Source organism: Lontra canadensis, unplaced genomic scaffold, assembly GCF_010015895.1.
Source record: "Lontra canadensis isolate GAN:19392208 unplaced genomic scaffold, GSC_riverotter_1.0 scaffold74, whole genome shotgun sequence".
Taxonomy (NCBI): Eukaryota; Metazoa; Chordata; class Mammalia; order Carnivora; family Mustelidae; genus Lontra; species Lontra canadensis.
Window position 1 is genome coordinate 3,174,348 of NW_022631068.1, and position 15,216 is coordinate 3,189,563.

Sequence of the window (15,216 nt, forward strand, 5' to 3'; positions counted from 1 at the left end):
CCCCCCCCCCCCCCCCCCCCCCCCCCCCCCCCCCCCCGCAGCAACCCCATCAGAGCTACTTTTGCTGCCTCCCTGAGGGCAGGGGTAAGAATAGAGCAGGAGTCTCCAGGATGGCTCAGGACCCGGGCCTTGGGGCAGAGTCTCTGGGCCCCTCGGGAGAGGATACTCTCAGCCCAGGCCTTACAAGGGAAATTTCCAGGATGCAGCTGCTGTTGGGACAAGTCAGGCTCACGGGATAAGTGGGTGGGCCAAAAGGGAGGGGCCTGGCTGTGACCTGAAAGTCTCCACTCTAGCCGAAGTCTCTGCCAAACACTTTGCCTTCTCTGGAAGCCTCCCACACCTGTCCTTGAGGCTCCCCACGGTCCAGGGCTCCCGGATGGGTTGGTGGGGTGTTGGGGGAAGGTGTAGGAGAATCCTGCCAAAATCAAATGGATTTGGTCTATACTTCCAATCTTCACCAGGGGCACCAGGGAGCTTGAGAGAGAGGGGCGGAGGGAGTGTGTGTGTGTGTGTGTGTGTGTGTGTGTGTGTGTGTGTGTGTAGAGGGTGCACAAAGACCGGATTTCAGGGAGGCAGGGAGGGAAGAGGCAATCACACAGACCCAGGGGTCTAGTTTTGCTCAAAATGCTCCGTTTATTGCTCTATTCAATGACCACGAGCAAATTATAAAAAGACACCAAATGTCTCTGTCTGCCGTGGAATAAATATTTAAAGTCAGCAATAAAAACACGTGGCTCCAAGATAACACATGTTGCCAAGAGTCATGCACGCCCTGCTGCTGGGCTCTCAACACACGCATGGACACGGGAACACGCAGAGCGACACGCAGCGGGACTGCTGGGAAGGCTTTCCCACAGGGACACAGAGAAATGTTTCACACAGATCTGGGGCCCAAACCCCACCCCGCCCTCAGAGCTCCCCCTTCTTCCACCCCCATCGGGGCCCAGGTCCTCTGGGTTCACAGCCCCCCCTCCGTCCTTCCCCCCATGCCTCACAGGCTGGTCACTGCCTCCTGAGGGCATCTGACACCAGGAGGTCACCCTTGCTGTGACATTCCTCCCTCCCCACCCCAACCCAGAGACCTTTCCTCCAGCTGAGATCTCTCAGTCAACTCCTCGGGAGCTCCCCATCCGGTCCCCGTAACTGGGGCAAAATGCAGTCTGCTGCATGGGAAGCAGGGGTGGGGGCCCGAGGCAGGTGCCTCGGCCTGGGCTGCTTTGAGGCTGGAGCTCACGACCCCTTTCCCGGGCTGAAGACACAGTGGCCGGTATAGACAGCAGAGATGGGTGGACAGACAGACACACTGCGGCAGGACACTTGGGAGTGCGGCACAGAAATGTTTTGGATCAAGTAGCAATGGAACCATAGTTAAAAACTGAGGCCCCAGGTCTGCATGGCGCGGGTCAGGCCCCAGAGCCCCAGGCCTGGCCTGGCACATCCCTACCCCTTTCCGCCCCCCTCCCCAGTATGTACAGTAGGAAGAGCTATATTGGGGGGGCTGGAGCCAGGCCAAGGCTGACGGAGGAGGAGGAGGTAGGGAGGGAAGAAGGGAGCAGACTGAAGAGAAGGAAGCAGGAGGGGCAGGGATGGGGGGGGGCAGGCCAGGCCCAAGGCAGGGCTCTGCACGCGGCCAGGGTGGCGGCCCAGACTCAGGTTGAGTGGTGCCCAGAGGACCTCAGGGCAGGAGTACCATCACTCTGGGGCCTGGCGGGACAGCTGCTTCTCGTAGAGGCTCATGACATGGTGCACGAACTGGTATTGCTCGCATGTCTGGATCATGCCGCCCCTGGGGGCAGAGACACACGGGGGCATGGGGTTGTGGACAGATGGGCTGTGGGAGGGTGCCCCCAAACCCGTGACTACCAATCATTCGCAAGGGGCCTTGTCTCTGTGTAGAGTGAAAAGTCCGATCCCTGCCAGCCACGCCCTCTGCTCCTTCCTGCCCCTCCTACCTCCATACAGATAGCGGGGTAGGGATGGCATGCCCCTCTACCTCTCGCCCCTGTCCTTCTGCTCACCAGTGGTGTTCCTGTTTCCACCCCATCCAGCCTCCAGCTGTCTGGATCCAGCTGTCCTCTCCGCTCCCTACCTACCAGGCAGTCCATTTGCAGTGTGTCCTCTGGCCCCTGACCTCGTGCGTGCATCAGTTTCCCCCTGCTGCCCCTGGTACTCTGGTTCCCCGTGGGCCCCCACCCCTGCGCCTGGGCTGACCTGTCCTGGCGGAGCTGGCACGTGGTCTTAAGGATGTCCACCACTCCCTCATGCCTCAGCTGCTGGCAGCAGATGCTGGTGGCAATGAAGCAACCCGTCCTGCCGATCCCCGCGCTGAGAGTGGAAGGATGCCAGGGTAAGGGACAGGGCATCTTCGGTAGTAGGGAGGCCACCCTGCCCAGGGGGCCGGCCACGGAGACCCACCTGCAGTGGACGATGATGGGGGCACAGCGGGGCCCCTCCTGCTGGGCTGCCTCCTCCACCTCCCGCACCAGGTGCAGGAGTGGGGGTGCCCGGTCTGGGGTTTTCTGGTCGGGCCAGGACGTGAACCAGTAATGTTTCAGGCCTCGCTCTTCAGTCCCACTCTGTCCAGGAGACAGAGACCCACCCTAGATACACGTGAACTCTTAGACCCCACAAACCAGCCCACAGAGGGGATGGGAGGAGCAGCAAGAACACAGCGAAGAGGGCCCAGGGAGTGGGACCGACGGCCTCTGCCGTCTACACGGCGTAGGGCTCAGTGGCATCAGAGACCCAGAGCCAGCTTGGTAGTGAAAGCTCATCAGTGATACTGGCACTGGTCTTCACTGGCCAGTTCTGCCCCAGCAACTCCAGGATCATCCAAGAGAGGCAGAGTCCCTCTCCAATCCACTCCTGTCCTCTGGTTCTTTATCTTGACAAACCACCTGGTCACCCATTAGTCCCTTGCTCGGAGTGCTGGGACTCTCCCTCTCCCATCACCGCTCTGCTCCGCCTGCCCTCCCCTGGCAAGTCTTGTCAGTTTTCTCTCCTCTGCACCAGCACAACCTATGCTTTGGCTTTTATCATCTCTGCCATTTCTCACTCTTCCCTGACTACTCCATCTCCAACACGGCCAGACGTGGTCTGTCTGCAGCACCAATCTGGACAGGCCGCTATTCTGCTCAGAACCCTCCCAGGGCTCCTGCTGGTCTCCGAATAAACCCTTTCTTCTCAGTCTTCAGTCTGGCAAACAGGACCCATGGTCCAGGGTCTAGACCTCCAGGCCCTTCTCCCACCCCTATATACTAGTACTCAATGCTCCTGCATTCCAGTGGTCTGTAGATAAAACCTTGCCCCACCTCCCCCCACACTCTCAAGGCTAGTTTATCTTCCATGCCTTTCCTTTTTACTTTTTTCTCTGCCTGGGATGTTCTTCCCCCTTGTTTGCCCCACAGTCAATTCTTATTCATCCTGCAAAAGCCCCGTCAGCACCATCACTTTCAGGAAGCCCTCTCTGAGCACCCTGGCTAACAGAGGGTCGATCTTCTGTTTTCTCACCCATCACTAGCTTGGTACTTACCATCTGTGGGTGCTCCTCTCGGAGAGAGTACAGGCTCTGGACAGCTCTATGTTACCAGGACACAACCCAGAATGAGGCTTAGGGTGGACGCTTGTAAAGCCTCATGGACAAAACTAAATACCCCCAAGCTGTCCGGTGTCACTGACACAATGAGGCAGCCCTCACTTCACTTCCCGCCTCTTTCTAGGGAAGCAGAAAGCTGGTTCCTTGGGCCTCTAGGTTATCTGGCTATGGTGGCTACCCAAGCCTCAACCCCCACCTCCTGGCTCTCTCATGCCCTCCGGCAAGGACTAGATCTCAGAGTGTCTCAGGTGGCCACTGCCCTTCCAGGGCTGAGCGCTTTGACACTCTACCTTCTACCTTCTCTGGTATCAGAGGGACAAGTCTCAGGCCTTGAGTTTGACCCTGTGGCTGCCAGTGTCAGTAGACTTCAAACTGTTTCTGGATAGAGCACCAGCTTCCTGGTGCCTGGCTCACCTCTTCCAACCCGTGGGGTTATGCCATTGGGCTCTACTTTCCCCAAACATGGGTCTTATTTCTCAAAAACAGAACCCATTAATCCTCCTGATTCCAAAGGAACAGTCTCCTCTGTTATGCCTTGCATGGAAGAAGCACAACTTCAGGGTGGGAGGGTACCCCCCCCCACACACTCTTCTGTGCTGTTCTGTATTGTTCATATAGTATATGCCTTTTAAAAAAAAAATCTTTTTTGTGTAACCCTCACGTCCCTGTGAAACCCAAACGCAGCAAGGAGCGCCTGCCCTCTGGTGGACAGGTTGCGTACTACAGGAGCTCAATGGGACAGTGGACCTTCCGTTTTAAGTAAAGACAGTGCTGGAGGCTTTTGGAGATCCCTCATCCAGGCAGTCCTGGACTTGAGCGTGTCTGAAGCAGAGCTGGAAAGCATTCAGAATGACAGTGTAGACACAGAGAGAATCCAAGAGCTTTAAATGCAACTGAGGTTTCGTCATGCCTCCGGTCATCCACCCCTCCCCATCCCTGCTTATGTATGGATATACCCTGAGAATGCACAGGCCTGGATCTCAGCTACAGGGGAGTCTTGGACCCCGTTATTTGTGGTGCCCCCTGACCCCCGTCATGGCCCTGTCCCCCATCCTCCCCACCCGGCCCAGCGCAGCCCCTGGCCTCACCCTGAGGGAGATAAGTCGCAGCCGGTAATCCTCAGTGTGAATGACTTTCTGCACGATGATCTCCACACCGTCGTACACCACCTGCTCCTCCGGCCAATACTCAGTGCACTTCTGCAGGGGCCCAGACCAGCTGCTACACTCACAGTCCCCGCACCTCCCAGTCTCCCCAGTGCCCCACCAGGGCCAGCAGGGCAAGATATGAAAGGGCAATGGGTTCGCAATTCGAGAGTGCAGAGTTCAAATCTCAGCTTCGTAACCCGTAGGTTACTTCCCCCTTCTGAGCCTCAGGTCCCTCATCTGGCAAATGGGAGTAATACCTACTTCAAAGGACTCCTCTGGGGATTTGAGTAAATGGGCTGGCACCGGTACAGGAGTTGCCAGAGTGAGCCCTGGCTGGTGGGGAGGCAGCCAGGCAGCCTGTTTCCCATCACAGGTTGGCCCGTCTACGTGGCCCTGAGCAAATGACCTCCTTGCTCGGCTTCCCATGTCCCCACTTTGGCGGCAGGCTACCAACCTCCCAAGGCTGTCCTCAGGAGGAATATGGAAACAAGATGCTCTGCGAAGGGCACAAAGTGGCAGACCCCTGGGAACAGCACAGTGGAGTGGGGTCGGGGTGGGGGAGGCCTACCTCGTTCATCTCCTCGATGTTGGTGATCATGACGATGATGGGCGTGTGCTCCTGCCACACCATGCGCCAGAAGTCCCCAACCGTGCTGACGATGGGTCCCTGAGTGGCGATGTACACCTTCTCCTCCCCACCATAGCCCTGCGGCCAGCCAAGTCCAGGCTGTCAGGGCCGGATGCCGTGCTCCCTGGGCTTAGTCCCCACACTCAGGCCTTTCCCTGGGGGGTGGGGGTTGCTGGTGGGAGCCACGCTGGCTTAGGGCCAAGCCTGGAAGGTGGATCTTGTGGGCTCGGGCCTCCCTTTCAGGGAGAGGTCACAGGGATGGGGCTACGTACCCGGATGTAGTTGGCATTGATGTAAGAACTCAGAGGGTCTTCAGGGTCTGGTGAGGTCAGACACACTCTGCTGTGGGGGTCTGGGGCAGGGGGAGACAGGTGAGGCTGCTATTTGACAGGTGCGACAACCCCTTTAGGGCAGGGCCCCATCTTATCTGGCCCACTACAGGGCACCCGCATTTCTTTTGAGACTCTTGAAGTTTCTCCTTCCCCTGCCCACTAGCCAAACACTGGCCCATCTCTGTGGCCCTGGCTCTCTACCTCTGTGGCATCAGTGCCTGCCCCTTGTCTGTGTCCCTTAAGCTGCCCTGGTCTCTCCGTGCCTCATGTTCTGGAGAGGACAGAGCTAAGTCAAGTAGAGAACGACCTAGGGGACACATCCCCATCAGCAGGGACAAGCGTTTGGCACACATGGTCACTAATGTGCTGGGTCTACTTGAAAAGCACACGGTCTTCCTAAGCCTCAATTTTCCTATCTGTAATAAGGGGGTAAAGCTGCCTACTTCCTACAGTTGCTGGAAAGATAAATAAGAAAACAGCTGGGAAGGTGTGATGTAAACCGTAAAGTACTTTGTAAATATAAAGGACTGTTGAGGTTTGGGGGTAGAAAGCCAAGGGAGAGCACAGGGATGGAAGGTGCGGAGCCTTCCAAGCCTGCCATCCACCCGCAGGATCTCAGCAGCCGATGCATGTATGCACAAACGGCTTTTTTCTTTTTCTTTTTTCCAACCCATTCGCACATCCAATCCTGTAGTTACAGAGTCTTACAACCTCCTGCCCCTCTCCCTGGAGTAGAATCTGCCCTGTTCCAGCTAAAGCCTCCCTGGATGGAGTCTTTTCTTGGTGGTGAGGAGCTGGGACAGACACAGGGAGGCTGCGTAGGGTGTTTGGGGAGGTGGTAGGGGGCCCTGGGCCTGGTTTCTGCTCTGGCTCTGTCACCAGCTTCCTGTCCTGTCCCTTCTCTGGGCTTCCCTTTCTCTCCTGAATAGGGAGGGCTGAACTAAAGATGTTGCCAGCACCCATTTCTGGGGCTCTCCAAGGCAGGACAGGGGAGCTGGAGAGCTGGGTTCAAGTCCTGATGCTATGACTTGCTGGTAGTGTGAACGTGAACCATTAACTTAGCTTCCCCGTGCTCTGTCTGCAGACTGGAGACATCCCTTCCATCCTAGCCATACTGGTCTTGTAAAGGTAAAAGGAGTGAATGGTAACTTGTCCCTAGGCCAGTAACTTAGCCCAACATGCACTATGTAGCCCAGAGCTGTTATGACTGCATTTATTACCAGCTTCCCTAGAAGTTACCGGGTAGAGAGAATCCCAAACCAGGGAGGGAAAACAGGAGACACTCATAAGCCTCTGCTCTCCAGCCCTTTTATGCCCAGCCCCAAGGCCTGTGGTCCTGGCAGCTGATCTGGGGATGGGGCAGCAGAGGAGGAAGGGGAAGGGAAGGCGAGGCTGGGTGGTCCAGGCAGAAGAAAGGAACAGGGAGGGAGTGCTGAGGGGCCGGGTCCCTTTTTGTGGATACCTGTCCAGATTAGGGGCCAGAAGTGGGCACAGAACCCTCGGGCCAGACACCAGGGCCTTTGGCATGGACTGGGGACACGATGAGCCCACTGCCTTTGTGCCTGGCACTGTGCTTAAGGGCAGGGACTCCTTGACAAAGGAGGTGCGGTCCCTGCCCCCAAGTACTAGGCAGGCAGGCAAGCAGTGGGTGGTCTGATAACTCCAGGCTGGGTGTGATGGCCCAGTAGGGGCACAGTAGGGGACACCATTCTGTCCGATTCCAGGGCACAGGCCAGGATGGGGGATGGAGACATGAGCTGGAGAGGAACCAGCTGATAGAGGGTCTTATAAACCACGCTTCTAAGGCTAGACTGGAACACAAGGAATACAAGGGTGACAATGACAGTTTCTAAGGAGGAGAAGGACACGACTGGATTTCTATTTTGCACCATTTCTGTGATAATGGTAGACGATGGGCAGAAGGGGAGAGCGCAGGACTCAGGAGACCTGTCAGGAGATTACTGCCTGGCCCAAGGCCAGGGGCATTACGTCAATGCAGTCTTTGCAAATGGTGCCCCTGGAACTGGGCAAGAGAGACGCCCTAACCCACAAAAGTCACATGGCAGTGAGGATGGAGAGGGAGAGCTGATCCGAGAGACGTCCATTCGTTTGTTCATTCATTCATTCATTCCCTCCCTCCTTCACTCAGATAGGAGCAGAAGGTCTACTATGGGCCAGGCACCATTTTGGTATTTGGGAAACACAGTGGCAAATGCACAGAAATCCCTCCCTCATATCTCGTCTTCTGTGTTGCCAGCTGGGGTTACTGGTCAGTCTGTCCTATGAACTGCCCTTGGATCTGTTCCTCCCATTAGACTGGGAATGCCCTGTGTCTCATTCATGCCTCCGTTCCCAGCCCCTGGGGCGGGGGTTCAGTCAATGTGTGCCCAATGAATGAGAAAACGAGCCTCCCAGCACCCTGGATCTGGCAGGCCCCTGTCCCCTACATCCCCACGCCAGCCCAGTCTCTAAGGCCCAGGGTCAATTCTTGCTGGCTGCGGAGGAGGCTCTGTGGGGGCTCCAAGGCCTGGAGGCTCAGAGCTGAAGTGGCTCAAGAGCTTTCAGGGATCCAGTGGGGACCAGGAGGAGAGGTGGCCTGGCTCCCACCCACCCCCACGGGCCATTCTGAGTGAGCAGCAAGGCCCTGGGTTCTGGGGGACCTGAGCCCCTCCCTCCACAGGGGGCTGGTTGGTTGGAAGGTGACAAGATGAAGAAAGAGGTGAGCAGCCCTGAATAATGCATCCTGGCCTTAAATGGTGCTTTGTTTAACCGGAACTACCTAGAGACTGCGTAACCATAGCAACCACAAGTCGATATTTTAAAAGTTAAAAATAAGTCATGACATCTTACATGTTGTTGGAGATGCTGATGGCAAAACTGCTTTTTTAAAGCCTCGTTACTCCACAAACTGAGTGGAGTAGGTTGGTGGGGATTCACTTTCAACAAGTCACCCCCTAAGCGAGCCCTGGGGCCTGGGGCCAGAACTTGGCAAGGGTGACAGGCAGATAGGGGCTTGATGAAAGTTATCTGAAAATGACACCCCAGGGCTGAAAGAGGAGTGTTAGGTCGCCTGGTCTAACTGCCTTCAAAGAGGGAAAATCCCTCTCAGATCTGCCAGGGGATAGATCATGCAACACCACTTGAATACCTTGAGTGGCGGGGAGCTCACGCTCTGGCAGACAGCTCATTCCCTTGTGAGGTGGCTCTTGCTGTTAGAGGACTCACAGTCCGACCCAACTCGACTCAAGGTAGACAAAAGAGCTTGCTTGATTCCAGGGTCAAGGAGGTCCAGGCTGAAACTCAGTTCTGCACTTCCTAGCTATGTGACTATGTGACTATGGATGACTTAACATCTCTGAGCCTTATCTTCCCCTCTTTAAAATCTGCCCATTCTGAAGAGATAAAGAGGCCTTTAAACTCCTGTCTGGGAGCGGCTATTATCCTCATTCTTTCTCTCTGGGTGTCCACAGCCAGGGCAAGGGTGAAGGAATGAACTCACCTCTGCCCTCACAAGGGGGGGCCTTTCCCTTCATTGGGTACCCCCAACCCTCCTCCTCTTCTCCTGGTGACTCTGGACACCTAGCTCTAGGGTTGAGGTCTTCCTCAGGGCGAGGGGCACTGAGGTGAAGGTGAGCCCATCCCTACCCCCTGGGGCGTGGAGTTACTCACTGGGAAGGATGGTTTTATACCGGTTCTTCCGCACCAGCCCAGGGATGTCATACTCCTTTGGATCCACAAAGTTCATGGGGATTTCCTGTGAGAGGAGGACACGGGGGTGTTAGCAGCTGTGGGCTGCCTCTCATAGACGTTTGAATCCAGCACTGGTCAGCCCTTAACTTCTAGCCCAGACACTTGCTTGAATGCATACATTCATTCAGTGAACATTTACTAGTAAACGAGTCTGCACGTAAAAAGCACTGTGAATTGTGCCTGGCACATAGGGAGTGTATAATAACAGTTATTATTACAACTGTTGATCCAGAGCCAGCCTGGCATGTAGTAGATGCTCAGTAAATGGCTGATGAACAAGAACAAGAGAAAAAGTGACCCAGCCAATCCCCACCTTCTACCACACGCCCAGAGCTGCAGTCAACCTGAGTGGCTTTGCAGATCCAAGGGCCCGCCCTGGACATCCCCACCTCAGGAGCTCGGCTTGGGCAGCTTGCCTTGTGGGAACATCCACCCCGTCCTCCTCTTCCTCTGTCCTGTCCACCTTAAACAACACCTCCTCCAAGAAGCCTTCCCCAATTCTCTGGCAGGAAAGAAGCCTCCTTCTTTGATGTGTTTGAGCTTCTCAATCTTGTTTCGTGTCAAAAGCCCCAAGTCCAAAGTTCTCTGCTTGGCCTGTGAGATGGCCTGGGATCTGGTCTTTGTTTCTGCCGCTCCCCCAATCTCCCTGCCAGCCCCCCCACTCCCGCCGACAGGGGACCCGCTCTCCAATTACATATCTGTCTCTCTTCCCTGCTGTGAATATCCCCTTGCCCTCCTGCCTCCAGGTCTGAGCTCCCAGCATTCCTTCTGACCTTTCGCAGGTTCAGGAGCACTGTTCTCACCTTTCTCCATCTGTCCAAACAGTTCCCAGCCTTTCAAGTCCCCTCTTGCGCCCTCCCCACTATTCCTGGGGTGACTCCCGAATGCCCCTGGCTTCTTTGCTCCCCCTTCCACCTGTCCACATGGCTCAGTGTCTGACCCCAGACAGGTTCACAGTGTCCACAGTTTCAGGACATAGTAAGTATGGGCTTCAAGGATCACTACACTCAATTTCTAGGGTTACTATGAGAATCCAACCCCCGCCCCCGAAACCAACATGTACAAAAATGCCCATGGAGTGAGGGTATAGGCTGTGTTTCCCCGTCTCTGGGCCAGAGTAACAATGATCTACTGAACAGAAAACACCAGAGAGGATGCAAGCCCCTTCTTCTAGGGGAGGTGAGGGTGGTGGGAACTTACAGTGAAGCTGAGGGTGGGGTAGTTGGGGAAGACTTTCTGGAAGCATCCAGTGAGGGGATGATGTGAGCAGACGCCTGAGAAGAGAAAGGCCTGGGGGTGGAGGGAGGTGGTGGTCCAGTTTGAAGTGGACAGTCCCCATAGGCGTGGGAGGCTGGCCCAACTCAGCTAAGATAGGCCATGCCCAGCCCTGGAGAATGTGGAGCTGTGGGTCAGAGGGTGGCAGAGGCTTTCTCAGAAGAAATAGCCATCAGGTCCAGGTAGGAGGCAAGGTGGCCTGTGCAAGGGAAACTGAGGGAGGCACATGACTGTCCCATCCCCCTAGCTTCTCCCAGAAGGGGCTCTCCCCAAATACTCAGAACCCCTTGCCCTTTTCTGCCCACACTGGTGGATGAGTTCCTGGATGGGTGAGTTCGAGTAAGGAATGCACTTTTGGGCCCAAGTCCCTTCCTTCCTCCTCCTTGGGGACCCTCCTGCAGAGAAAGAAATGTAGGGGTACACCACCTGGGGTGGGTAGAAAACATGTTAATTCCTAGTACTAGGAAGCTCGCTATTGCTCCGCACCTAAGCCTCATTCCAAGCTTAGTTTCATCAACAAAAATGAAGGTGATATTGTCATCTCCCACTTCTTAGCTAACGACCGGCTGAGTGCTCAGGCAGGCAAAACAGAGATGTCACTTATTAGGCCCCTCTAAGTCCATCAAGAGGCAGCTGGAGGCCCTTGCAGGGGTCTCGGGGGCTGGAGGTGACCGGAGAGTTGTCAGAGGATGAACAGTGCTTGGAGATGTGGGGCAGCAGGAGGGAAACAGCTGAGTCAGAAGGAGGGCTTTCTATCACTTTCAAAGCACAGTGCTGGGCAGTTAGGACTTGGGGACGCCACTGGACACGAGTCACTGGGCTGAGGGCTCTGCACACGTTAGCCATCTCTTTAACCCTTGCAACATTCAGTGATTTTTATCCCCATTTTCCAGACAAGGAAACTGAGGCTCAGAGGGAAGCAGCTTGCCCAAGACGGCAGGAGAGCTGATGGACACCCCGCTTCACTGCCTGGCTGGATGCGTGACTGATGTAAGCGGCAAGGTCTGCCCGCTGTGGGTGGCTGGCTGGGGGGACTCACAAAGAACTCTGCCTGCAGCAGGAAGGGGTCCAGGGCCTTCTCGTGAAGCTCCTCGGCCTGCAGGACCCGGGAGGCGCTGAGCAGGTACTCCCGGGCTGACTCCTCTCGTGGGGACATGAGGTAGCCAAAGCCCTCCTCATTGCAGCCCGGTGTGCACATGTCCAGGGTCAGGGAGACGTTGGAGCCCCTCCTGGAAGGACCGGGAAAGGGGGAGCACGTCTCAGAGGTGGGGAGGCAGGAGAGATCCAGAGTGGGAGCAGGGGGGCACCCAGGAGAGGAGTGGGAGGGGGACAGCACTCCTGTGCGAGGAGTACGAGTCTCAGCCCTGAGGCTGAGGCCTGACTCCCCATCTCCTGCCTCCTGCAGTGGAGTCGCTAACCAAGGGAGGCTGGGGGCCCCAGTTCCAGAGGTTCCATCCAAGGCAATCTCAGCAAACCCTCCCTGGGCTCTCTTCTGTCACTGCTGTCCCAGCCCTGTGGCCCCAGGTAGTCATGAGAGTGGGCACCTGCCTAGAGCAGAGAAGCAGGTTTCTACTCTCTGTGTCATGGCCTTAGGCCCACCAGTCCTGGGTAAGGCTGCCAAAGAGTCATGGATATCTCCTCCAGGAGAAGTCAGGCCCCTTGGCTGTCAGGGGAGGAGGGAGTCCCGGGGCGGAACACAGCAACACAGATGTCTGCACTAGACCAGCTCTACTATCATGTTCAGGGTCTACGGCCCAGGGCAGCTGAAAAGCCCTCATTATATAGGAAAGGAAACTGAGTCCCAGAGAGAGGACAAGAATTGCCCAAGCTCACACAGTAAGGGGATGGCAGAGCTGAAACCAAGAGAGAGGTTTTCTGACTCCTCATCCAGGGCTTCTTCCATGACGTCGTATGGGTTACGCAAACCTGGTGTGATCTGGCTTACCCAGCAGGGTTCTGAAAAGAAGGTGCTGACACCTCCCAAATTATGCTCTAGAGAACACTATGGGACACTCTACAGAAGTATGGATGTAGGGTTCACTCTATAGAAGTTGAGGAATGCCACATGCTACCTCCTTGCCGATTTACAATGAACACAATCATGTTAAAGGTCCTGAGAAGTCCTGTAATAAACGAACCTACCCAAACTTGCTCGAGTGTGGGAATTTACATGTGACTGTACACACATGTGTACCTGTGTATGCCTATGTGCTCATGTGCAGTAACAGCATTTACCTTGGGCCATTCTGATCTACGTAATCAGACCTGAGGAGCATGTGTCTACACTGGTTAAACCATGAGACTGGCTCTGACCTCCACTGGGAGTCAGAGTCAGGCGCCTGCCCTTCTCATACACACCTGAGACCTCCAGAGCCCACAGAGCCCATCCCTCCTCTGCCCTTCCCACCTTTCCTGTAGACCCATGGACTTGACAGTCAGCGAGGCAGGGTCGGCCTCGGGCTTGATGTCCATCACACAGTCAAACACAGGAGTCTCAGGGACGGGGTCCAAGTCCAGGAAGTCATCCTCGGCCTTCTCTTCCATCCACTCGGAGTAGGTGAAGGAGGGCTGGCGGCTCACTGACTGGCGCCTGTCCTCAGGGGGCGGTGCGGTGGGTGGCTCTGGGGGGGCCCTTAGGAGGTGCCATGCCTAGTTGGGAAGATAAAGCATCATGGACCTGGGGCCATGCTGGCTAGCCCTGGAGTGATGGGGTAGCCATGAGATTGAGCCCCCTGCCCTCAGTGAGTCTAGAACAGCCCTGCTTTCCTGGGAGCGGTGTGCATGGCACTGTCACCTAGCTGGGAGCTTCCAGCCCCCACTTTACCCCCTGCCCCCTCCCCTGCCTGCCTTCAGTTTCCTGGGGATTGAGATCTTCTTGGAGGGGTGTGGGGCTTCTACACTAGTCTTCTCTGGCCTTGGTCCTTCCCTCAGCCTAGAACACCGCAAACCCATTTTCTAGAAGAAGATGCCCTTCATCCCAGGCTGGGCACACTGGTGGAAGGAGACAGATGCCCTGACCTGAAACATCTAGCTCGGAGATCATATGGGGGCTGGGCCTCTGGGTCTGAGGAGGAGAGCACTGAGGTCAGGTCAGGAGGCACCTTACCAGGGTGGTAATGAGGATCACAGACAGAGTAACCAGCAGCAGACTGGGGACTTCCCAGGTGCCAACACCCAGCCAGGCCTGCGGAATGCGAAACAAATAGGTCAGAGGGTGGTGGGACGCAGTTCTCATCCATTCTGACAGTGACAAAACTGAGGCTCTGAAAGCTGCCAACCAGGGCTGGGTGGGGAGCAGGGAGAAGGGTTTTAGGGGGTGTGGAAGTATCTTCTGAGCTCAGAGAAGCCCCATCCAGGGCTTGGTGACACTGGAGGTCCCCGGTTGCTCCCTCCTACCTGGGAACTCCCTGGAGCTTACTCACCGTGGGTCCCAGCTGTTCCAGGAGTGTGAACAAGGAGGAGAGGAGGTCTGTGGCATTCTGTGACCAGATGGGGCCATAGCCGCTGAGCCAGATCACCCCGCAGGCAAGCTGGGGCAGCCGGGGTAGGGGGAATGAACTGAGTTTGGAGCCTGGGCTTCTTGCCCCCGTATTCCTCCAGCAGAGCTCGCCTGCAGCCTCACCTAGCCCCCCAAAGTCCAGACTTCTATGACTGAGGGAAGAGGCCAGGTACTGCATGCATGGAGAAGGCCTCAGGATGCTCCCTGCAGAAAAGCTGACTGGAGGGAGCCAAGATAAAGCCCCTCCCAGAGGGGATCTCCCCTCCCCAACCAGGTACATACATAAAAGGAAAAGTTTCCAGAGCTATCTCCCTAGACAGGAAGTCCTCTGAGAGACCCCTGCAGGCCTGGCTGCTAGGGAGCCCTAAGTTCCTGCTTCTCGGCTTAGGGAAGGCAGGCTGTGAGGGTCTTAGCTAGCGAGGCTGTAGCTGAGAACCCCATCCTCCTGCACACCCCGGCCAGAGAGCTTCGAGTCACCGAGGGGCACCAAGAAGGCCCCTCATCCCCCACGAGCCCCAGGCGGCCATCTTGGCGAGGACGTGGTGGGCTGTCCCTCCACCTGCCCTCTCTCCAGACCCTCGTGAGGCCCAAGGTATCCTTACCAGGAGCTGCGAGGCAGCCAACAGGCACAGGCTGCTCCTGACATGGAGGGAGTGGCTCCCAGCGCCTTGAGGTGGCGGCTTCTGAGCAGGCTCCGAGGGCGGTGAAGGCGGCAGGGGCGGAGGCATCTCTCTGGGCGAGTCCATGAGCCCTTCGGCCTGGTCCAGCGCCTCCATCACTACCGGCTGGGGGAGACCTGTGGAAGGTGGGCAGGTGCCTGGTGACTCGGGCCCAGGCGACCCACGGCGGGCCGCTCCTTCTGGGGTGGCTGTGGCTTCCTCTCAATCCGGGATCAGTCAGCGTGGCTCCACTTCCAGCCGTCACCCTCGATTAGCAAAGCAATATTCACCTACCTTCGTCAGAAAGAGCTAAGTGTGGGTGGACAAATT

At 56.4% G+C, this 15,216-nt stretch overlaps 1 protein-coding gene across 4 annotated transcripts in view; it reads right to left on the reverse strand.

The window, feature by feature from the left end:
- Nucleotides 1-1,543: 1,543 nt before the first annotated feature.
- PTPN5 (protein tyrosine phosphatase non-receptor type 5) overlaps nt 1,544-15,216 on the reverse strand; it is a 53,300-nt gene continuing 39,627 nt past the window's right edge. For 3 of the 4 annotated variants that reach the window (XM_032881192.1, XM_032881189.1, XM_032881191.1), the window contains 12 exons: nt 14,830-15,023; nt 14,151-14,258; nt 13,835-13,912; nt 13,136-13,377; nt 11,768-11,957; nt 9,373-9,457; nt 5,644-5,723; nt 5,312-5,449; nt 4,684-4,794; nt 2,416-2,576; nt 2,212-2,325; nt 1,544-1,786 (listed from right to left, as the gene is read on the reverse strand). In XM_032881192.1, the coding sequence (XP_032737083.1) occupies nt 1,693-1,786; nt 2,212-2,325; nt 2,416-2,576; nt 4,684-4,794; nt 5,312-5,449; nt 5,644-5,723; nt 9,373-9,457; nt 11,768-11,957; nt 13,136-13,377; nt 13,835-13,912; nt 14,151-14,258; nt 14,830-15,023 (1,595 nt within the window). In that variant the 3' untranslated portion in view covers nt 1,544-1,692. Of the gene's footprint in view, nt 1,787-2,211; nt 2,326-2,415; nt 2,577-4,232; nt 4,429-4,683; nt 4,795-5,311; nt 5,450-5,643; nt 5,724-9,372; nt 9,458-11,767; nt 11,958-13,135; nt 13,378-13,834; nt 13,913-14,150; nt 14,259-14,829; nt 15,024-15,216 lie in introns of those variants that run through there. The other variant, XM_032881193.1, reaches the window with a different exon arrangement.